General features: G+C 46.2%; 4 protein-coding genes across 6 annotated transcripts; 2 read left to right on the forward strand and 2 right to left on the reverse strand.

Moving 5' to 3' along the window:
• Positions 1-414: 414 nt before the first annotated feature.
• On the forward strand, positions 415-3,999 carry LOC100839383. 3 transcript variants are annotated; one of them, XM_010234383.3, is made up of 5 exons: positions 415-762; positions 919-1,285; positions 2,044-3,158; positions 3,262-3,424; positions 3,706-3,999. In XM_010234383.3, exons 2-4 carry the CDS (start codon positions 943-945, stop codon positions 3,304-3,306), a joined length of 1,503 nt encoding a protein of 500 aa, XP_010232685.1. In that variant the 5' UTR covers positions 415-762; positions 919-942; the 3' UTR covers positions 3,307-3,424; positions 3,706-3,999. The 3 variants fall into 3 exon arrangements, with proteins under 3 accessions (XP_010232685.1, XP_024315706.1, XP_003564833.1); XM_024459938.1 differs by having other exon boundaries at positions 416-798; positions 3,258-3,424; XM_003564785.4 differs by having other exon boundaries at positions 417-762; positions 3,258-3,424.
• A 7,340-nt stretch (positions 4,000-11,339) lies between these two features.
• Positions 11,340-14,139, reverse strand: LOC100840297 (ribonuclease 2). The gene is made up of 9 exons (XM_003564788.4): positions 13,827-14,139; positions 13,627-13,655; positions 13,455-13,528; positions 13,220-13,321; positions 13,049-13,052; positions 12,786-12,877; positions 12,424-12,585; positions 11,782-11,878; positions 11,340-11,704 (listed from the first exon to the last, which is right to left on the reverse strand). The coding sequence occupies exons 1-9, from the start codon at positions 14,042-14,044 to the stop codon at positions 11,634-11,636; spliced, it is 849 nt and encodes a 282-aa protein (XP_003564836.1). The 5' UTR covers positions 14,045-14,139; the 3' UTR covers positions 11,340-11,633.
• A 1,064-nt stretch (positions 14,140-15,203) lies between these two features.
• LOC100831122 (ribonuclease 2) lies at positions 15,204-17,821 on the reverse strand. Its single transcript, XM_003567311.4, has 9 exons — positions 17,314-17,821; positions 17,153-17,181; positions 16,803-16,879; positions 16,577-16,678; positions 16,429-16,432; positions 16,246-16,337; positions 15,967-16,128; positions 15,773-15,866; positions 15,204-15,668 (listed from the first exon to the last, which is right to left on the reverse strand). The coding sequence occupies exons 1-9, from the start codon at positions 17,526-17,528 to the stop codon at positions 15,580-15,582; spliced, it is 864 nt and encodes a 287-aa protein (XP_003567359.2). The 5' UTR covers positions 17,529-17,821; the 3' UTR covers positions 15,204-15,579.
• Positions 17,822-19,506: 1,685 nt separating this feature from the next.
• On the forward strand, positions 19,507-21,461 carry LOC100840903 (pentatricopeptide repeat-containing protein At3g02650, mitochondrial). Its single transcript, XM_003564790.4, has one exon. The coding sequence runs from the start codon at positions 19,602-19,604 to the stop codon at positions 21,258-21,260; it is 1,659 nt and encodes a 552-aa protein (XP_003564838.1). The 5' UTR covers positions 19,507-19,601; the 3' UTR covers positions 21,261-21,461.
• Positions 21,462-23,134: the final 1,673 nt, after the last annotated feature.

Genomic DNA, 23,134 nt, shown 5'->3' on the forward strand with positions numbered 1-23,134 from the left:
CAGAACGAGGATGCACTATGGATGCCTAGCAAAGAGGTCATCGGTTTGATTCTGTCAGCCCCTGCATTTTCTTTTCTTTTTCCTTTTTTATTCAGCAGCCAACATTTATGTTGGTACACTTGAACAATTTTATTTATAAATTGATGGATATTTTTTTCTAAAGACGATTTTTTCCAAGAACATATTTTCACGAGCATAAAAAAGTATTAAAAGTTTCTAAATATATTTTCATAGTTTTTGACATAAATGTTCCTATTTTTAAAAAAATAATTATATAAGAGAACAAATAAATGTCCAGTAAAGTCTGAACCGGGCCGGCCCATTTTCAATGTAGTAGCGTGGGCTCACTAACCACGTAGGGGCACTTGTCCGGTTGTCCCCTCAAAAAAAAAAAACCCGTTGCTCTCTCCAAAAAAAAAAACGTAGGGGCACTTGTCCTCCGGTGCCTCCTCCCGAATTCGCCGCTTGCCCCAAATCCGCACTGGGCAGCAAGGGGAAAGGCCGCCGCTGGTGGCGTTGGGAGCTATGGAGGCCTGGAGGGAGTGAGCTCGTGAGGGGCAAGCGGGAGAAGCAAGGGGGAAAGCCGCTGCTGCTGCGGCCGCAGGGGAAGAAGGGGCACTCGAGAAGGGCTCTGCGACGGGGCAGGCTGCCTCTGCAGAGGAACAAGTGGCTGCCGCTTCGGAGAGGGGAAGGGGAGCAGCCGCTGCGGTGGGAGAAGGAGAGCTGCCGATTAATCCTTTCTCTCTGTTGCCGGTTTGTGTGGTACCCTACTAACCCAATCCATCCACCCTCAATTAGGTTATTTCTTCTTCAGAGCGCGAGACTCATCTGAGTTATCCCTGTAGTGTTTGGTGTGTAGGTGCACAGCTCCAACAGGTTCAACCCTCTCCTGACAATTGGTGTATTTTTTTATTTCAGGCTGCGACAATTATCGGCAGGAAAATGGTCCAACTCTTTCTGCAAGTGCGTGCGGATGAAGGTAGCGTCAATGCTGATGCTGTTAAAGCGAGGAGATCTCTTCTAGACAAGGCTGAGTCTATAATCAAGTCTGTTGTAAGGTCTGGATGCCGGTATGAGGCTCGATTGTGGCTGTGCAGCACCATCTCGTCCATCCATGTGCTCGATCCACGTGACCAGCGGGACCTGTTCCTTGATCTATTGGATATGAAGGACTCAAGACAGGATGTCGCTACTCTCCTTCTCCGGATGATTTTCAACAAGAAGCCTGACAAGGCCGGTTCTGTTCTGGCAAAGAAGTGCCATATGCTGGAGAAGTTCTTCCAAGGCAATTCCATCAAGAACTTGATTTTATTTGTGTCTTCTGCTTATACTCACATAGCTTTGGTTTTAATTTATTTTCCCTTGCTTCAATTCACCAGTTTGTGTATCCAGTATCAACAACTCACTGTAGTTAAATCTATCTGTTTAAAATATTTTGTCCAGATTTGTAATTAATTCACATGTTATGGTTGAGTAAAAGTAACCAAGCTATCTGTTGAACTCGTTCATATATGCTGGACTCAATTTCGATTAGGACTGTACTTAAGGGACGTAGTAATGGATGCCCCTCGCCTGTGGACAACTGGATATTGCATTAATATATAAGTAGCATATCATGGTATTATAGTAATTTGCCATAAAATAAAGTGGCATTATGTCTTTGTAACAGTGAAGATTTAATTTGTCTCTGTAGTGATTAGTTGATCACTTTCTGGATGTAGTGTATTTCTGCAGTTTATCAATAGACATCTTGGAGTTACTAATAAGAATTGTATGCTGCTCTTGTGTTCTTGTGGAAATGTAATTTTTCGGTTGTTGCTTATGTGTTGCACGCTTTACTCAGCATATATGCACTTTTATGTGTTCGATGACTTAATAATATCTCATCAAACTAATAAGTGAAACATGTTAGGGCCTAGGGGTTAGGGCATACTATTCTGCCTTTCATTGTTGCGGTACAACATGATTTAATTCAGATGCCACTTCGAAGATATTCCATGTATCTCATTGCTTACACTAATGCTCGTCCATCATGATATGCAGGAAATCCAGAACGGATAATGCAATGGTTTAGCCACTTTGCTGCTACCGGGGAATCGACACACAAAAAAGGTGCTAGGGGACTTGCTCAGTTTGCATTTGTGAATCGTGATGTTTGCTGGGAGGAACTTGAGTGGAAAGGTAAGCATGGACAGTCTCCTGCTGTCGTTGCTACTAAGCCTCACTACTTTCGCGATCTTGATGTTCTCCAGACAGTGGAAAATTTCCTTGAGTATGTCCCAGACTTCTGGTCTTCTGTAGAGCTTGCTGATTGTGTCAAAGATGGTGAAATACTGCAAATTGATACAGAATACTTTGTAGATCAGTTTGTCTATTTGATGTATGAAGAGAATTTCAGAGATGCATGGCAAGTAGTTGAAGATTTTTTGATGGAGGAGCAGTTTTCCTGTCTTTCTCAGCATCTTCTTATTCATCTTGATGAACAAAGGCTTTTTGGGTTCTTAAAAGCATTAGGGAAACTCATCAGTCTGAATGCACAGTGCAAAGAATTAGCATTCCCCTGCTGCTGGCTTGAGGTTCTTTTGTCGGCACATATTAATCAGATATCTCTTGATGAACTTATCCTATTGAACTGTGTCACTACCAAGGGTAGACAACTTTGGCGTCTTATGAACGACGAAGAGCACGAGGAGGAACGAGGGAGGATGGACGAGCTTACAAAGAGCACAAATCACTTGACTGATGCTGATCATTTTGCTCTCATAAAGGAATTCATGGGTACAAAATTCCCTGATGCACTTAAGTGGATAGGCATCCAGTCCTGGGTTATTTTCTGTGATATGTCAAAAGAGTGCAAATCAGCTGGTTCCTGTGAATCTCTGTTCACTGGTAACAATATAAAATTCCGTAAGGCTTATGATTACTCATTGGTTCAAAATGATGGGCACTCAGTTTCGCATACTGATGACAAGGATCTCACTAGAAGTAGTCATAAAAGAAAGAGAGATAGGAAGAGAAGAAGCCATAAATATGATTCTGAGGAGGATAATTATGATCAGCTGTTTGAACTTGGATCTTTCAATGGGAAGAGGGCTATTGAATCACAATATGGGAGCTGGTACCTGTCAACTGATGACTTCTCTGCTTCCTGGGACATTGTATGCTATCCTCTGGCTTGATACTATTTCAATCAGTACATTCACCAGATAACTCTGGTCAAATTTATTTTGTACGCTCATGGCTGTCATCTTATGCAGGCAGACATACCAGATCACCTTTCTACTCATTATCTCAGGGTATGGGTGAAGTGGGCTTGCTTTAGATGACCCTCCTCCCCATGACCTTTTCTAGTGAAGTACTCTTTGAACATGGAGCTGTATCAGAAGATGGAGCATGTGCGATATTTTGGTCATATATCCTGATGGTAAGTGGTCGTTCCTATACATCCTACTTGTCGACTATTAAAAACCGATTCCTTCTGCAAAGTGCCTGACTTTCATCAAGTACTTATACTGTAGAACTTGCAGTTATGTAAACTTTAGAACCTGCAGTTTCAGATTTCCCCAAAATTATATAAGTTCTTCATGCATTCATCTTATCCATCATTTGTCTTGTAAACAGTAAACTGCTGCGAACCACGCTTCGGATTTTTATAACTTCCATTTCAAGCTGCGATCACATTTGTCTTTTTTTTGTTTTTTGCAGATTCATGCATTGGGGTGTGTTCACTGCGTGGGCGGGTATGAGACCCCAAGAACAAATTCTCTCTAGTTTGTCCTTCTAGGTTGAACGCCAATGGAAAATTCCGGCTGCATGTACATTTTGAAATAGCTGTTTTCCCCTGGAAATAATGTTTTCGATATTTTAGACTTCTCAGTGTTGACTACAGGGTATACTAATCACGCATTTCGAGTTGCAACTTTGACCGATGTAGTTTGTGTGCCACAAAAATTATACCATTGAATGTGTTAAGTTTGTGACGGTGTAGTTTCTGTGCCACATGACATACATATTAACTGATGGTCAAAGGTAAATTTTGAAATACATGCATGCCCACAGTAAGAGGATGGATGGAGTACTAAATAGTCTGCCCTCCTGCCCTACCCTTTCCCAGTGTAGACACAATTATGTTTGATTAAACATTAAACTTGTTCTGCATGTGTGTCATGAACTCATGATCGCCTTAAGCAGGTGCCAGGAATTTCGGTGGTACGCCCATTTTTTGTACCTGCAGTTACATGCAATGGAAGTTTGCAGATAAACGAATCGCTCGAGTAACGGCGTCCTGAATCGACGGAGAAGATCGCTCTGTTCGGCATCTATATATATATTAAGTCATGTCATCGAGTTAAATCCTGATCTGGGTCACATGGCTGCCCGGTATTCTGATCCCGCCGGCCGTGCAGGGGTTCGATCCGATACGGCTACCAGCCTACAAACAGAATTCCACACGGGCTCGATCCCTCCCGTCCCCTGGGCCCTGGCATTATATACTCGCCCAAATAAAATAAATCAAACCCGTAATCAGCTAGGGGTGGGTATAGTTATATCCGTCCTATCCGGGTCGAGCGCCATGAGCTCCTATTCCGCGCTGCGTGCGATGCAAGAAGCCCGTCAGGCCGGGTACGTGGCCATCCATGTCCCGCACGCCGAGCCTCGTCGCCGGCGCATCATGAGCCCATTCAGAAGGTCTTTCACCAGGGTAAATAATACGGACTCCGGAGTAGTGCTACGTACCAAAAGAGGATACTAGCCATTGGTTATACTGGATGATGCTTCATACGTTGTTGCGGAAATTTTTAGTTAACACAAAGAGTATTTAAAATTGAAAAATATAATGAAATTGTACATTTTTCACTTATGGGGATAGCTCGATGGAAATAACATGCATGCATGTGCAAAATATGAGTTTTTCACTAAATGAGTGTGAACAAATTAATTATATGACTAGAGAAATCTAGTAGTGAGTTGTTTCTACTTAGATATAGAAGATTAGACATAAACATACGAGAAGCATCCGCAGGTACTAATCTTTTGCATGCCCGTTTACTTATTTCTTCTTTGTAGGGTTTCGCGGTCGGTTTGGGAATCGCATTCACGGTTGGGGCCTTCGTGTTCATGAACGTTCCGCTCTTGATGAAGATTCTTTCTTCGGCTTTGTTTTTGTACGTGCCGGTGTATGCGCTGTTCATGAGCACGTTTCAATCTGACGATGATCTCCCGGACGATTATACAGCAGGATCATGAGCTCGATCTATCGCATCACTCCTGGCCCGCTTTTTTTTCATAGGAATATTTATATTTAGACCTTTCGTATATATGAAAGAAAAGAAGATCCCTGACAACGCTTTGTCACGTGGTGGGTTATTTCCTAACCTTCCAATTTATCTCGGCTGAGATGTGTATAAATTCTTGCAGCCACTACGAAGTACTGTCTCTGATTCTAAATTGTTGTCGAAATATTACATATATTTAGACGCCTTTTAATAGTAGATACATTCATATTTTGGCAAATTTGAAACAAGAATTTAGAATCAGAGGGAGTACTCCATATTGTTCGGGTTCAATCTAATTTCTCTATGTCGCACATTTTAATTTCCATGACGCATTTTTTTCCAGCCCCCGTTTCAAAATTATAGGGCATATTCTGCTTCACGAATAGGAAGCTATGACCATCTGTGCCTTAAGATTCCGAGCAAACGATGTTAAGAGAAGAGTGTAGCCTGCTTAACCTGCTCCGATGCTGGTATCTCTGGCTTCCAAATGTGCCATCTGCACCAGGTACAGATACGTACACTTAGGTGCGGTCAGCCAGTCAATGCCGTAACCTAAGAAAAATGTTAATTGATCATCAAGTGGCGACTGTTTTGACGATACTGATAGCCCTGAACTTACTCACGGTGAAATCCTGGCCTGCACTGGGACGTCGTCGAACATGGAAAACAAACGGCATCAGCTAGCATTCACCACAAGTGTACGTGTCGTGCGTCCGTGCGTGAAACTGTGAAAGAGAAGGTGGAAAGAGCTTGCCGCGGTCGAAATGTCCTCGATCGAACGTCGAAACCGATCGATGCCGCACACGTACGAACACGCATCCAATGGTGGCGGCATCCACGCATTCGGATTTGTAAATCCTAAGGTTGGTTCGGTTTGTGCAGGCTCAGGGGTCGGTTTGCTTTGATGCCAACGGACGTCCTGTCAAAAGTTGCCATGCCACATCTTTAGGGTCAGTATTTGGTTGAGCGCCAGCAAATTGACGTGCCTGCATGACTTCCCTAACAAAACATCCGCGTCAGTTGTTATTTGCGCCAGCGGGCAAAACGCCGGTGACAGAATTGTTCGCCAAATCGTGGGCGAGCTAGCGTTTGGCGTGGTGGGTCGGGGAGAAACCAAACAGTCCCTCAGTCTTATGTGATTTCGTCATCAGCACTATTATCTGTCTCTGACCCCAGGCCATCGAGCAGTCCCTGGAAAGTGAGCGACCACACCTTTGGCATGACATGACATGACGTATTCGTCGAGCTCCTGTGAGTGGCAACCCTTGGGGACGTGTCAAACTCAACGTGTATCGTGGCGTGGGCGGGGCAGTGGCGCAGAAACACCGTGACTTGGATCAAGGAAGTCCGGATCGCATTGAAGAGCTAGATAGGCATCACGATCGGACTAGAATTTACACGGATCAGCCCAGGTGCGGTCCGATTTGACTACGAGTTGATGTCGATCGACACACACGCAAGCAGAGCCTTGGCCTAACTGCAGAATTCGACACGGTCAGGGCTCGGCCACTCGGACTCGGGGTCGATGTCCCCGTTGCAACATTGTTTAACTAGCTGGAATTCGGTGATCCGATCGGGGCGCACCGACGAAACCCGTAATAATAAGCGTTCGCCGGACGGACGGAGGTCATCGGGTTTGGGATGAGTTCCTATTTCGCGTTTCGGGCGATGCAAGAGGCCCGTGGGAACACGTACCTGGAGGCGCCTCGTCCCCCCGGCAGCAAGAGCCGCTTCGAAAAATCTTTCACCAGGGTAACCACGATTCTAGTACCAACTCAACGAGGAAACTGGCGTGCAAGCCGATGGATGGACACATACAATATTTCTTTCTTTTTCTCACGCATCCGTGTGGTATGCTAGTTTTTGTCAATTACCGTTTGCTCTTTGCAGGGTTTCGCCATCTCTCTGGGCATCATATTTACGATTTTTTTTCATCCTGTTGAAGGGGACTCCACTCTGGGTGAAGATTTCTTCTGCAGTCGTGTTGTGGATCATGTCGATCCTTTTATTCTGGAGCACTTTTGAATCTGATGATGGATGATCCTCCGGAGGATTGCACAGTATGTAGTAGTACAGCTGAACCCTGATCTCGATACGTGGCTTCCGGATTTTCTTAGTGTACGAATGAAGTTTGACCTTCTAGTTTAACTTGAGATTGTAAATTTGTAGGTTTACCCACACACTTATGTTATATTGTTATAATTATATGTATTCGGTCCCTAAATTCTTTTGAACTAAGTCGGCGACAAGAATTTGGAAACGGAATGAGTAATATTTTGTTTGGACACGTTCTTGGCACACAGTTTTTTTAGAGCTCTTGGTACAGTTTTAGTTAGTTTTTACTCCCTCGCAACAAGAATTTAGGAACAAAGGGAATTAACATGCTTGTGATGGTATATGCAGAATGAGCTGTACAAATTTCCTCTGTTATGAAGCATGTGCTGTTACATGGATGAAAGCAATGCCCAGATAGACGTTTTGATAAACTTGAACAATTTTACTTCGATGAACGAGTGTGGCAATTAATGAGCTCATGAAATTAGCAACTCCCTTAACCTTGTGCACCTGAATCCCAGGTAGAAATTGCCCCCATATATAGCTTTGGCATCGATGATCATCATGTATAGTCCAAGTTGCTTTATCTGTACTCCGGCTGTTGAAGACGTTAACGACCACCAAAGAATCAGAATCGAGAATGACAGGTTGATAAGTGTCATCAGCTAGAGAAAGTCCTTCCAAACAAGCATACATTTCACCGATCTTCTAATACACCTGAACATGTATTAATTGATACCTTTTGAGACAGTCAGGACTAACTGCACCTGTATGGTCTTGTATATCAGATCGCACTGAAGCCTATGCTTTCCATGCTTAACAGTGCCACCACTATGATACTTAATACCGAATGTTGTCTTCTTTAATATACTTTCTCCGTCTTCTTTAATATACTTTCTCCGTCAACAAAGGATGTCTTAATTTGACTAAACTTAAATGCATCTATACACTAAGTCATGTTTAGATACATCCAAATTTTGACAAACTTGAGACATCTTTTGTTGGACGGAGGAGCAACAGTTATCTAGCTTCTGTACCAGTGTAAAAGAGAGACTGCAATCTGTCGGCTGGGACTGGAAGTGACATATCTAATCAATTTCAGATCAAACAAATCATATAACAGTTACAGATTTCCTAATCTAGTGCTCTGAATGTAGTACCATCAGTCTATCACACATCAAGTCATCAACCTCCCCGAGAAAATACAGCAAATCTATCGGCGCCAAGCAGCAAACTGACCTATAACAACTAAAGCTGCTAAAACTATCATCATAGCAACGCTCCCTGAAGCCAGCGCGCAAGACACGAAAGTGGTGACCAAGAGCGAGAACGCAGTGAAGCTGACAACGCTCAGCCAATGCGCGATCTCCACGTCGCGTCCGTCGACGCCTTGGAGGCTCAAAACCACTCCACCTGAAGCAGCTGCGAAGACTATTCCAAATAGCCCGGCGACATAGAGCTGAAGATAACCGGGGATTCTGTCCGGCAAATACGGAAGTAACACGAGAGAGCCTGAAATAGAGATACAGAACAGGAATGCTTCCGTCTTACTCGGATCACGTTTGCCTGACTTGGTTGCTACTGACATCGCTTCGGAGGACAGTCTCTTGGCCATCCTGGCGGCTTCAACCTGCAACTTGCCGTGAGTGGCAGCCCAGGACAACGCAGCAGCTGCTGCCTTCACCTCGCTCGCCGCTAACGCCCTTGATTTCGAGTTGACAGAGTTGGCCAACGACTGAACCGCTTCGATCATACGCTCCGCTGGGTCGGCGAAGCTGGAGCCCTGCCTCACGGATTCTGAAAATTGGACGAGACGCTCGAGGAGAGCTGCGAACTCCTCGCGCCTCGAGTCGCACGGTACAGAATCCTCCACAGGATTTGCTTGGGGCGCCGGCGGGGAGAGGCGCCTCCGCATCCTCCCCGTTCTTGATGATCAGGTCCTCCCCTGTCTTGCTCGTCGCGCCCCCCTCCCCGTTGTTGATGGTCGCGTATGCGTATCCCTTCTTCCCGGCACCACCGCGGCTCCAGATATGTATCACGCAATCGTTCGTTCCCGTACTGCTGCCGCCTGTCGTCGAAGAAGAGTCACGTCCCTGCGGCGGGGAACTTCTCCCGGCGCTGGAGAAGAAGAACCCTCTGATGCGGTTCATCGTCTCCGCGCCGTGCGCCTTATCCTTATCCGCAGACTCCAGGGACAGCGCGGTGCCGGGCGCCATCTCCGCCGCCGCGGACTCCATGGGCGGCGCGGTGCCCGTCGCCTCTTCGTTCGCCACGGTCTTCATGGGCGGCGCGGTGCCTTCCTTCCCTGCGGAATCTACGGGTGGAACGGCGGGTACGGAGGGGTCGAGAAGGGGCCGGTCGTCCATTTCACCGGAGCAAGGGTTCACCGGAGCGAGGGCTCACCGAGTCACCGTAAGGTGAAGGGGCGGGGAGGGGATTTTGTTTCAGGGGAGGCCGGTTTGGGAGTCCTGGATTTCTCTTTTTCTAAACGGAGACTGGTTGGGCTGGCCTCTTCCCTCAGGTTGGGCTTGTGGCCTTGGGCGTAGGCTTCTCTTTAGGGAACGCGTAGCCTTTTTTTTTAAGGAAATGAAACGCGTTGCCTTTGTAGGAACACACATCGGTCGTACGTGATCGTTTTGGGGGGCATCCGACAAGGACGAGTAAAAAAAAAGACAAGTTTGGTATATGTTGTTTCATTTTGGGGGCATCCGATAAGGACGAGGTAAAAAAAAAAGACAAGTTTGGTACGTATTGTTTCAATACATTCGTTTTAAGGCTTTGTGTGTCTTTGATCGCGTCCTGACGTTGGAGACATGTCACAAGGATAAAGATCTCCCGGCTCCAGGAGTGACTTCTTAATCTACTCCATGAAGCTTGTGAATTTTTACGGCTCGTAAATTTGTAATGTTGGTTCTCTTTTCCCTGATTCGGTAACAATTCAATTTTTGACGGTCTATCTTGTGAGATGTGTGCCTATCTTGTGAGATGTGTGTCACCGGCCAAGTGGCATTCAACAATATCAGGTTCTCACCTGTGCGGTGGGTGACTCATTCGGCGCTGTAAAATCTAAGGTTGGCCGTTTGTGCGGGTTCGGTCTTCTATCATTCCGTCAAGGTTCTTCGAATAAATATTCTTTGAAACAAATAATGTAACATTGACCGTCAAGTGACCTTTGACAATACGATTTTCGGCGATACTGATCGCCGTGAACTTACTGACGTACGCTGAAATCCTTTGGGGCTTGTTCGTTTGTGGGTTTCCCGGTGGGGATCAGGCGGGATCAACGGGAATTTGTGCTAAAATCTTGATAATCCCGGTTGATCCCAGCCGGGCTGGGACAAAACGAACAGGGCCTTGAGCGGCTCCGGCCTGCGACGTTGAACATGGAAAACGAACGGCATGGGGTAGCACCAAGTGCACGTTGCGTGCGTGCAAGGGAAAAACGAAGGGGGTGTGGAGAGAGGAAGACGGAGCTAGCCTCGAAGGTCAAACCGGCGCGGAGGAGCGTAGGAGGTGCAGTGCATGCACGCGCCAGGCGCACGTCGAGTGATCCTCCCCATGACGACGATCCACCAGTACAAGAGCGGCTCATCAACTTCGCTCCGGCCGGCCGGCCGGCCACGGGGGTCACAGACTCGCATCCAAGGTCCAAGGATGTCATATGTCGACCAGGCCCCACCAGCCAGCGTCCGCGGCTCCGCGCGCGAAAGATGCAACAAGCGCCTTCTCCAGCGCCACGGTGCACGGCTACCACAACGGCCAACGTCCTTAGCGGTGGTGCCGGTCTGCCGGAGCATCCGCTAGGCTAGCTCCCAGCCACGCACGTTGATCGTCGACTCGTGGAAGGGGGTTCCCACTCCGGGCTGGTCGACCACGGCGATCGAATTGAGTCACGTCCTTGCATGGCGGAACCGGCGGGCTGCACGGCGGCCTCCACCTCGGCATCATATACCGTTCATCGATGCCAAGGTGCTTAAGTGCACCATATACCGTGCATGACTAGAAGCGTTTAAAACAGTGGCAGACCTATCCTTCAGCAATCAATGAAGTACAAAGGGTATTGCTCCCCAGCTACAGAATGTGTAGATGTACATAGATTCATACGTTAAGTTATCCACTACTCCCTGTTGTTCTAACATGGATTGTTGTCTTTTACAAATAGTTGAATAAACCACAGACCCAATTCACCAGGATCTCAGTGCCCAGCACCTGTGGCTGTGGCTAGTGTCTTGCAAGCAGACATAGCCCTGAAGAAATGTGCCTCCTCGAAGCCATGGAATGCTCAGTTGCGGTAATTGTACCTTATGCTGTATAAATATAAATACCATTGTTGTTGGCCTCTGTGAAGACCTCTCCCGTCGAATTGGAGAACACTGCATATTCAGAGATTGGAATGAGCACAGGCGCCAACATTGAACAGCATGGAAGTAATTAAAAGCTTCAAACTTACCAATGGGATCATATGTTGGCAGGGTGATGTACCGAGGGCAATGCTTCTCTTTCGTTAAGGTTTTGGACATTGCAGAAGTAGTAAGGCAATCGCGAGGCTGAAAAAGATAACATTGAGGTGAGCATTGTTGTGCAACAAACATGACTGAAGTGAGGAATGTGAAGATTATGCAGAGACCAGCAGTTTTGCCAATCGACACTGGCAGATATTTTCAATTTCCAAAACAGACTCACGTAGGTTAATTAGTTCGGAAAAGCATTAAATATTGGACTTTGTGCAACACCTATTCAAGACACAATAGGATAAGCAGTTTCAGATTTCAGCCATGAAGATACAGAAACACAAGCAGAACAGGGTACACTAAGATTTTCCAGACACAACTGTGTCATTCCATTCAAATTAATTTTGATCACCCTATTTTTGCTATCACAATTTAGAGACATAGTTGAGCGTACATCTAGTAATCAACATGCCTCAAGTTTTAGCATATGCAACCCTAGCTGTTAGTCCTGTGGCATACCAAGATTTAAAACGTGTTGCCATCGGCAATCAGTTTTACAAACAATGCATCGTGATCAGTAATCACATCTATAGTTCACGGAAAAATTCAGGAGGCCTTTCCAATGACAAAACAGAGCTCACCTCCAAATCTTTAGTGAAGCATAACCTTAGTTCTTCAATTGACCCTTTCTTGCAAATAATCTGCGGTGAGGCCCCAAAAGCATCTTTGATGGTATCGATGACATCACGCAGTGGGTATTTCTTATCATCTGAAATCTGGATATCTCCACTCGCCAGCATTTCCTGCAATTGCAACCCAGTTTAAATATGGTAGAAAGGACAACTTCTAAGAAACAGTTTAGCAGGATTTATATTTATACATACTACAATTCTAGTGAGTTTGTTGTCTTGTTCTGGAAACTAAGCTAGTTCGGAATAGAAAAGGTTCAGGTGCTGTAGCCAATGGCACGCCACAACTAATGAATGAAATCCCAGATGCTTACCATAACGTTATATTTGAAGTAGAGATCAAGGGCGGTGGAAAAGTACTGTAATTCCTCCTGAACAACAGGGGATGAGCATGTTCCATGCTTCTCTGCAAAGAAGGGAAAAGGAGAAGCCGAAGCTTAGCAGTGGCAGTGAATGAATCTGGACTGCATGTTCTATATGATGATATGCTCGCCAATGTTTACCCATGATCAATAGTAGTAATTCTCACTCATAAAAAATTTCACATCATAACATCAAGTGAACTGAAGAATCTTACCCCACTAAAGATAAGCCGTGAATAATTAATTGATCAGGCAGCACATGAGAAACATGACAATGCCATTGTACCAAACAACAGGCAACAAAACAACACAGAATGTTAGTTACAATTTCAGCTAACTGCAAGGAAGTACTGAGTTAACCCAGTCCGTAAGTTCTGACACTATACCTCATGAGCCCAGAAGGGCCCCCTGCCACTGAAGCAAGTGGAAGAGGATGAGCAGTAGAGGGACGGCCAATACTTCTCCAGAATCGGCATCAGAGGCGATATCTACAACAAATCGACGAAGACACAACTCAACCATGCGTCAACAAGGTTAGCACAAAATAGTGCAAGAACAGGATCATGTGTCCTGTCTCCTCTACAGGAGGCCATGTATCAGTAAGCTCTCTGCGGCTAGCACCTTGTCCATGTCGAAGTTGGTGTGGCGGCAGCACGACGGCCATGTCCCGTCATCGTAGTCCGGCCACAGCCCGTCTGTTCCGTCAACAGAAATTCAACCACACCGGTGAGTAATTCACATCGATCAGGAACTGAAACCACGAAATTAAGCATGCTGGTCGCCGTGCACTTACGGATTGTGAACGTGTGGAGCGGCTCCGACCTGCAACGCCGAACAAGGAGAAGGAACAGCGTGAGTACCAAGTGGCGCAGAAGAGAGGAACCGAATCTTCAGTGGGCGCGCGCGTGTGCCCAAAACCCCACCCAAAGCGACCAGAACGAGCGTGCCCGCGCGTGATACGGAGCAGAAGAAGGGGGAGAGGGGCGCACGTACCGGCAGCAGCCGTTGGCGGCGCAGCAGTGGCGGGTGGAGGAGCAGATGGTGCCCGGCCACTGCAGCGCCAGCGCGAAGTAGTCGAACTCGCGTTGCTCCATCCCCAGGGCCGACCGGGCGAAACCTGTGCCGAACAGATCGGCGGCGACCAGCGCCCAGATCATCAGCAGGTACGGAGCGCGCGTGCCGGCGCCGGCGCCGACTTTCCTCGCCTCCATTGCCTACGCCGTGTCTCGTTCTCCCCCTTTCCTTCCTTCCTTCCTTCCTTCCGTCTGGCTGGGTGGGTCACTGCAGCTGGGTGGAGACGCACCCTCCTTTCCTTGCTTAATAATGGAACCGGTTAGGTTAAGATAGCGTATCACGGGCAAGTGGGACCAACGAGCCACGTAGCTCGTTTGTCTTGAGTATTTGTTTATTTTATTTAATTAAATTTTATTGGCTACTTATATGTACTCCAATTAAACCCTTGGTAATTCTTAGCATACAATGATTTTCAAATGTGCTGCGACCAACTTGTAAAAAGCCTATCATCCCTCTTAAACTCTCTCTTTTGTTTTTCTATTTCTTTGTGAAAAGGTCCACCGACATATTAATAACCATCAACAACAATATAAAGAGGTCTAAAAGTAATAATTACAAATAGGTTTCTAGACCACCTTGTGACGGCAACGGACACTGGAGCAGAACCGAAGGCAGGTCACCGTTCTTGCCTCCTCCATAACCGGAGCCAGGCAAACATTGACAAATGAGAGCTTGTTGTAATAAACGATGGGAAAGTCAAACAAGAAATGGATAGTCCTTCCACTGACCCTTATATGGAAGGGCCGAAGGTAGAAAATTTTGCGAGAAAAAACTAATTATGTCAGATCCAGTTAAAAAGAAACTAAATATTTTTCCGTTGCACTCGCACATTTTACGAGTCCATGGAATTGGAATTTCTTCAAAAGGAAATCATTTATTTCATTCAGTCCATAACTTTTTTCTATTATGATGATTGATCCTCTGGATTGGAAAAAATTAAATCGTGGAATCCAATGAACCCTTATATGGAAGGGCTGAAGGTAGAAAATTTTCTGCATGATGAAATCCATCGTCAGCATGGACCTTCGGGACAAAGATTCGAAATTCCCATACAAACGCTTCCTGTTAAAAGAAAAAAAAAAAGAGTTGGGAACCGGGAGGAAGTCCGTTGGGCTACGAAAATTTTAATTTTTTTTGTTCAGCTGGGATGGACTACGATACCATCGCTGTCAAGGAAAAAAAAAGAGATGGAGTACCGCACGCACCACATGCATCGTGGAAATCTGCAAGTTCAAGAAAGAGCCCTGCAGGCTGAAGCAACCGGCCCGAGGCTTCTGACCCCCGGGGGGAGTATTATGCGATTGATGCTCTCGATTCGATTGCTGTTTTCGGAATAATATCCGTTGCCATAATTTAATAACCCCAAAGGAGAGAAACAAGCAATCGTCCGTGACCAGAACGAAAGCAAACACACACCAGCACGCGTTCGGTCCGTCCAGCTCGTCCCAGGAAAAGAAAACGTAAAAGGAAGAGCGCGAAGGATCTTGTAATTCACTAATCGCTAGCACAACGTAGTTACATCGATCGAAGAACGTGCAGTGCAGAGTGCAGGGCAGAATTACAGAGCCACAGAGCAGTCGCCGGCCGGGGGAAAGACATCAATCTCGCGTCGCCGACTCGCCGTTCTCGATCGTACGGACCGTGGCAGTGCAGACCTACCGGCAACCGGCCATTACAGTCTCCGCCTGCCGTAGTACGCGCGCGGCTCGCCGTCCGACTCCGGCCGGCTCCTCCTCAGCCCTTCCGTGCCGTTCGCCATCGCTGTGATCCAAGAATATATAGTCAGTCAGCACGACACCGAGACAGAGCGGCAGAATTTCTCTTCTCCCAGCCACCCGGCAACGAGAAGAAGAGGATCTTGTTACCTTGGGGTTTGTAGGATGGGAGGGTGACGTAGCGAGGGCAGTGGCTCCTCCTGCTGGACCACGCCTCCTCGGCCTCCGACCCGCAATCCCGGGGCTGCAAAAACATAGTACTCTCAACTCACAGTCCCGGCTCAAACCTGAACATCTATCTAGTGCAAAGCAGGAACTGAATTTGTTACCAGTAGTAGTACTACCTGATAGTCCTTGTGGAAGCAGAGCCTGAGCTCCTGCACGGACCCGTTCTTGCAGACGAGATGCGGCAGCCTCCCGAAGGCGTGGTCGATGGCCGCCACGATGTGCCCGACCTCGTACTTCCTGCCGTTCCGAGGGTAGATGTGTGCTTTCCTCAGCGCTTTCTGCAAGCACCAGACACAATTACTCCTCACCATTCTAGCCTTTTAGTTCGCAGATTTTGCTGTTGGCCTCGGCACAAGGCAGCAGTTAGGGCAAATGTTGTGCACTAACTAGCTTACCGTGACATTGTATTTACTGTAGAGGTAGAGCGCTGTGGAGAAGTAGTCGTATTCGTCCTGAATTTCAGGGTAACCGCACGTTCCATGTGTTTCTGCCATACCAACAAGAGTTCGGATGTTATATAAAGACCAGGACTCACAACTGTTATATATTCGTGTCAGCGCATTCAGCAAAGCACGTACCCCACTGGCGAAGGTAGTTCCGGCAGAACGACAATCAGGCAATCAGCACATGCACACAAAACAAACAAAGACAAAATGAAACCCGTGAGCAGAGCAGTTTCCCTTGATCAGATCTCAGATTTCTGAGGGAGCAGTAATCACTGAGTACCTCGTGCACCCAGAACGGCCCCCTTCCACCGAAGCAGGTCGAGGAATCGCCGCAGTAGAGGGACGGCCAGTACTTCTCCAGTATCGGAGTCAGCATCGCGATCTGCGTCGAGCGGAATTTTGAGAAGCAGAATCTGAAGCACATTGGCATGATACAAACTGCAGACTTTGCAAAGCTGTGACTCAAGGAAAATGAGCACATGTCAATCAATCTGAACTATTCAAACCTTGTTCATGTTGAATGCGGTGGTTGGTCTGCAGCATGATGGCCAACCCCCGTAGCTGTACTGTGGCCACAGCCCATCTGCGCCCAACAAAGAAAATAAATTGAAATGACATCTGGCACCAATGAGCGACTCTTTATCTTGTGAATTTCCTGAAATGATTCTGATTTCTGATGGAATTCTGTTTGCGGACTCTGAACATCACTCCAAGAATGTAAGCATTTGGGGAGCGGAATGGAGTAATTAGCATAGACAGATTGGTGGCTGCAGTTGCATTAGCATCTCAATTCTCAAATCAAACGACGGATTCATGGTCCTCGCGAGAAGATGGCAGATGGGTGATGTGTACTTACGGATTGTGAACCAGTTCAGAGGGTTTGATCTGCAGAACGCAAAAGGGAAACCAGATGAGCTCTGCTGGGCCACAATGCGTACAGAGAGTCGAAGGGAACCAGCCTACGGTACAAGAGAGAAAGAAAGGAATGCGAGGGAGATCGATGAGATGGGCGCGCACCGGCAGCATCCGTTGGAGCCGCAGCAGTGGTTGGTCTGGCGGCAGACGGTGCCGGGCCACTGCAGCGCCAGCACGTAGTGGTCGAACCCGGCTCGCCGCCGCTTCCTCCCCGCCGACGGCGCCGCCGCCGCCGCGAGCAGCGCGCCGGCGAGGCAGACGAAGCACAGCGAGAGGAGGAGCTGCCTCCCGCGCCTCGTCTTCTCCATCCCTCTCATCCTGCCTGGGGCTGGATCTATTATCTATGACACTCTGCTAGTCTGCTACCGGCCACCATTATCTAGCTAGCTACACATCCGTCGTGATCCGCTCCAAATTTATGGTGGGTTCTCTTGGAGGGAGGAGTAGCTTGCGGTACATGCCAGGTTACGATTGATTGGCTTCAGATTTTATTAGCCTAGCTAGCGTCGCGGTGGCTAAGTACTCTGCCCTGCTGCAAACGGGTTGCTTTGCCGTCGCGTCTTCGTGTGCTGTTTGTTTCCTCCTCGGCTGCTTCCCTCCATAGATGGGAGAGGCAGAAATTTTAGCGTGCGTTGTGTTGCCAAGTTATACCCGTAGCAGTGGCAGCAAGCCACACTGTGCCAATTGTTGAGTTACAAGTTATATCGCCCTAGAGGTGTCGAAGCATATTTGTTCGAACAGGTTGCAGACGTTCGGACAACAATACACACATATCTTTACTCCTTCCTATAAAGAAGACTCAACCGATGACGCTCGGTTCTATACCTTTGGATTACTTCGCATGTTAATTTCGCGGAAGTCACTGGGAGAAGAGCGAATATAGATTAGATCATTTAAAATAATACATGAAATGCAACTTTTTAAAAAATTCGTAGCAACACACATGTATCTGGCTAAGTTATTTTGGTGCATGAAAATATATTACTGCTGATAGATAAACAAAATTAAGTAAAACATTTTTTAGTTCGACTAATCGTGGTATCACTAGGAATCCTTAAGGTATGTAACTGGAACCTTGTGTTGCAAACAAAATTTTCAATGCATCATGCAGAAAAGGTTTTTTAGGACAATCAAAACAACGAATTGTTTTTTCATTACCTGATATAAGAAAAATAAACTTTATGGTATTTTCTTATGGAAAATATTGCGTCAATAAGGAAACTAGTTAGCCGTCTCTATCTTTCCAGAAATCGTCTTCAAGCCATCATCCCGCCAGCCCCACCGCATGTCCGCTCCTTTGTTCGTTGCTCAAGCGGTGAGAGGGGTGGAGACCAAGATCAGCCTTGCAGCGTGAGGTCTCCTAGAGTTAGGGTTTGATTACTTGGCAACAGGCGCTAAGAATAAGTTTTTTCTTGACTCCTAATTGACCTCGTCAGCACCGATCTTGTTGTTGTGTCGTAGTGCTTCTTCTTCGACCAAAAAGGTTCGACTAGCTTCGACTTCGTCTTGGAGGCAGTGAGGTTAGCTACTTTTGGATCCGTCTTCCCGGATCTTGGGTTGGCATCCTGCCCTCTCCGTCGCCTACTTATTTGCAACGACGATCTATTTCTCAGATCACCATTGCCCACGTCTTTTGGTTTCAACTGGACATTTCCTGACTGCTACATCAACAACGTGGTTTGGAGGTGCAGAGACAACATCGAGCTTTGCTATCAGCGGTCAGCGCGCCATCTGACGAGCACGCGAGGAAAAGAATGTTGATTTTCTCAAAGGATTTGTTTGTAATTTTATTTTACTTTAAAAATATTCATGTAAAATTCTGTTGATTTAATATATAGCATTAGTTTTCTCAAAACAAAAATGAAGAAACTAGTATACCATATTTCTTTTAGGGGGAACTAGCACCATGTGTAAAAGGGATTTTGAGAATCAACTGTTTTTCTTCCTCTAGCTAGAGAATTAAAAAAAACAAGGGTGTGTTTGGTTCATGACCAAATTCAAACCTACCAATATTTGGTCATGACCAAATATTTGGTCTTGTTTAGATTGTTGCCAAAATTTTGTCAAGCCAACCATTCATGACCACTTTAGTTCTTTTTTTTTGCCAACTTTGGTCAAATTTTAGGCAAGCAAAAGTACAACCTAAATATTACTAGCTTTTTTTTTGAGGGAAAACCTAAATATTAGCTGCCAAATTTTTGGTGAGGTAAAGCTGGGCTAAAAGCCTCAAACCAAACAGACCCCAAATAAGCTTCATGGCCCAAGCCCATTAAAGCCTTAAACCCTAGTAAGAAAATCTTCTCTCTGTCTCTCCCCCTCCTCCCGTACCCCGCCACACAGAACGACGACCACAACACTCCTCGCCGCCGCCGCCGCGGACGACGACGACGATGTGGCGTTCGCGAGCCCGTACCCTGCTCCTCCTCCGCTCGTCCATCCCCAGCTCGCCGCCGCAGACAAATCCATTTCGAACCTTGACCCGAGCTCCACCTCCACGCTTTCTCTCCCGTTTCCTCTCCTCCTCCCCGGAGGCCCTCCCGGTCCCGGATGCCTCACCCTCTTCATCCTCAGCCGGAGCCGTATCCACATCTGCTGATCCCGCTGAGGACAACCTGGCCGCGCTCTGGGAAGAAGATGCCGGCGACGCCGACGACATTTTCGTCTCCTCCGCCTCCTCCGACACCGCCGGTTCTGTAGCCGACGATGAGGAGGTCGGCCGCGTACGCGCCGTCGTGGAGTCCACTCCAGAGGACCAGATCCCCTCCGCCATCGCCGATATGGTCGTGGACTTCACCGAATCGCTCCTGTCCGCCGTTCTCTTCTCTGCCGAGAACTGCTCTGGTAAAAAGCTACTACTTCTTTTCCAGTCTGCAGGGAAGAACAACCCCGATGCCAAGAGCGTTGCCAACCTTGAGATCGTTGCGAGCAAGCTTGCTGATTCTGATGAGATTGACAAGATGGATGCGTACTTGCTATGGGATTTTGTCAAGGAAATGGGCAGTGCACCAGGATCAGTGAGCACTCAGTTGTTGAATAGGGTGATAGCAATCTTCTGGAAACTCGAGAAGTCGAAGGCGGCACTAGAGGTGCTTGACAAGTTCAGTGAGTTTGGCTGTACTCCGGATGGTGATAGCTATTATCTGGTGATTCAAGCAGCTGGAAAGAAGTCCATGGTTGGTGCTGCATGGGGAGTTTGTGAGAAGATGCTTGGCTCAGGGTTCTTCCCTGATGGGGAGAAGACCGGTGAGATTGTGACATTCTTTTGCAAGGGGAAAAAGGTGACGGAGGCACATTCAGTATTCCTAGCAGCGAAGGAGAAGAAGGTTAAGATTCCAACATCGGCATTGGATTTCCTTATCGGTGCTTTGGCGAGGAATGATGAGACCATCAGTGTGGCTCTAGAGCTGCTGGAAGAATACCAAGGGAAGTCTCTGAAGCATGCTGGCAAGTCTTTTGCTGCAGTTATACATGGTTTGTGTAGGATGAACAATGTGAAGGATGCAAAGAAATTGTTGATGAGGATGGTGAATCTTGGCCCAGCTCCTGGTAGTGCAGTGTTCAACCTTGTCATCACGGCATTGTCTAAAGAGGGAGAAATGGAGGATGCAAAGGGTTTGATAAGAGTGATGGAGAGCCGAGGGCTGCGCCCTGATATTTATACATACAGTGTAATCATGAGTGGCTACACAAAAGGAGGCATGATTAGTGAAGCCCATTCTCTACTTCGCGAGGCAAAGAAGATCCATCCAAAACTAAGCAGAGTTACTTATCACATACTAATTCGTGGGTACTGCAAGATGGAGGAGTTTGAAAAGGCCCTGGAGTGCCTAAATGAGATGAAGGAAGATGGGCTGCAGCCAAATATGGACGAGTATAACAAACTTATCCAGTCACTATGTCTCAAAGCTATGGACTGGAGAACAGCTGAGAAACTCCTGGAGGAAATGGAGAGCAGTGGATTATGCCTAAAGGGCATTACACGCAGCCTGGTAGCAGCAGTCAAGGAGTTGGAAATGGAAGAGATGTCAAAAGACAGCCAAGAAGCATAGGTTAGGATACTCGTGATGTGCACAGCCACTAATCAGTTTTTGGGCATTGCCATTTTTTGCTCTCTGCATCTTTGGTGAGGTTATGGAAAACACCATCTTTTGTACTTGTCTGTTTGTTGTTAGATGCTATAATAATTTTGCATTTATATTATAAATGCTGGACTGGCAGGGATGCATATTTAATTTTGGACTTCACTAGAACTGAGTGAATTTGTAGTCATTTCTAATCTGACCTCATGGCTTGCCAGGGAAGGATACATCCATGTTACAAGAAAAATATATATAAATGACTTATGAGTTGATCTGATTTTTTAGGACATGCACCACTAATTTGATCTGCTCGTGGAGTAATTTTTTGGTAATAAACTCAATAACGTATTATTGACCTGCATTCACAGATAACCAATCCACCTATGTGGCATGTCTAATGCAATTTTGTGCACCATCAAAGCATATTTGAATTGCCTAGAAATATGATTATAATGAGTTTAAGGTAGACACTTCAGCATTTCTTTTGGTTTCTCCTTTCCATGGTAGTTAAAAAGACAGCACATTACCTTGCATATCACAAAGAGTTATAAAGTGACCACCCGGTTTTATATTCTATGTCATCACAAAGAGTTATATTCTATGTCCTTTTATATTAGATTAATTTTAGTGCTGCTGTTGTATTTCTCCCTACAAAGCATAGGGCAAGGTTTCACTCCCAGCAGCTAGCAATAAGTGTACACAAAATCTCAGTTAATTCGATTTTAAATAAACATCTGCTTCAGGCAATCAGGAGTAGATGATCTGTACTGTGAGGCGTGATTTTATATTTAAAGCTAGGCAGTTTCTCAAAATATACTTTTTGTTATAGAACATACAATTCGGGACTACTTTTCATAAAATGGAACACTAAAAATGTTGACTTCTCAGTGCTTGAGAAACTCCTTGAAATCCTACTGGGAATTGTTGCTGGCCTGCCAGCATGCTTGGATACTAGATATGGAATCCGTGGATAAAACATAGAAACAGGACTTGTCGTTGGTCATTCCTCTCAATCATTTTGATTCCGTGTTTCACAAACTGGTTTATCTATGATGCCGTTGATCTGATGCAAAACGTTCTCTTGCTCCAGTTGCTTGCTTCATTGCATAGCGTACTGTTAACAGTGATCAGTGCAGCTTTAAGTAGTCACATATTTTTGTTGCATGCTGTGATATAATTTTTTCTCCTGATGTTATGCTGCCAACTAATACACCCTGATAGTGGAAACGATCACAAGCTGCACTAGCTCACATGGAAAAATTTATGTTCCGTGTGATAATGTATTCAATTGTTTGTGTACCAGAAACGAATCAGGGTTGGTTGGACGCATACGCGGTAGTTGTCCTCTAGGTAAGCTAAAATGGAGCAATACTGCTGAAATAAACAGTGTCCGCCCATGGTGATGAGCAGAATCTGATCCTAGATCAAGCAACTGTTATTTTTATTTCTACGCGTTGCTTTGTCCTCCCGAAGTTAAGCTTATTAGTTGCAGCATTACATCAAGGTTCTATAATAAGACTTTGCCGGCCACCCGCATATTTTTTATGGACACGGCAAAGGAAAAATGAACGGCTGTAGATTGTAAGCCTGTTTTTCTATTTGAAGTGATGCCCTAACTGTCCAAATTTCAAAAATGTTGATCCAACGCAATTTGTCCAAGTGTCAGTATGAACTTTCTAATACGGCACTGCTATCAATGATTTGAATGTCAAGAGCCAAGGATGGTAATGGATGGATACCCAAATCCAAATCCACGACCCTATCCTTTGCCAGTCCACGAAAAAGCCATGGATACAGAAGCATACCCACGGTGGGTACAACACAGAGCATGGATAGAAAATCAA

This window comes from Brachypodium distachyon, chromosome 2 (assembly GCF_000005505.3).
Source record: "Brachypodium distachyon strain Bd21 chromosome 2, Brachypodium_distachyon_v3.0, whole genome shotgun sequence".
NCBI lineage: Eukaryota > Viridiplantae > Streptophyta > Magnoliopsida > Poales > Poaceae > Brachypodium > Brachypodium distachyon.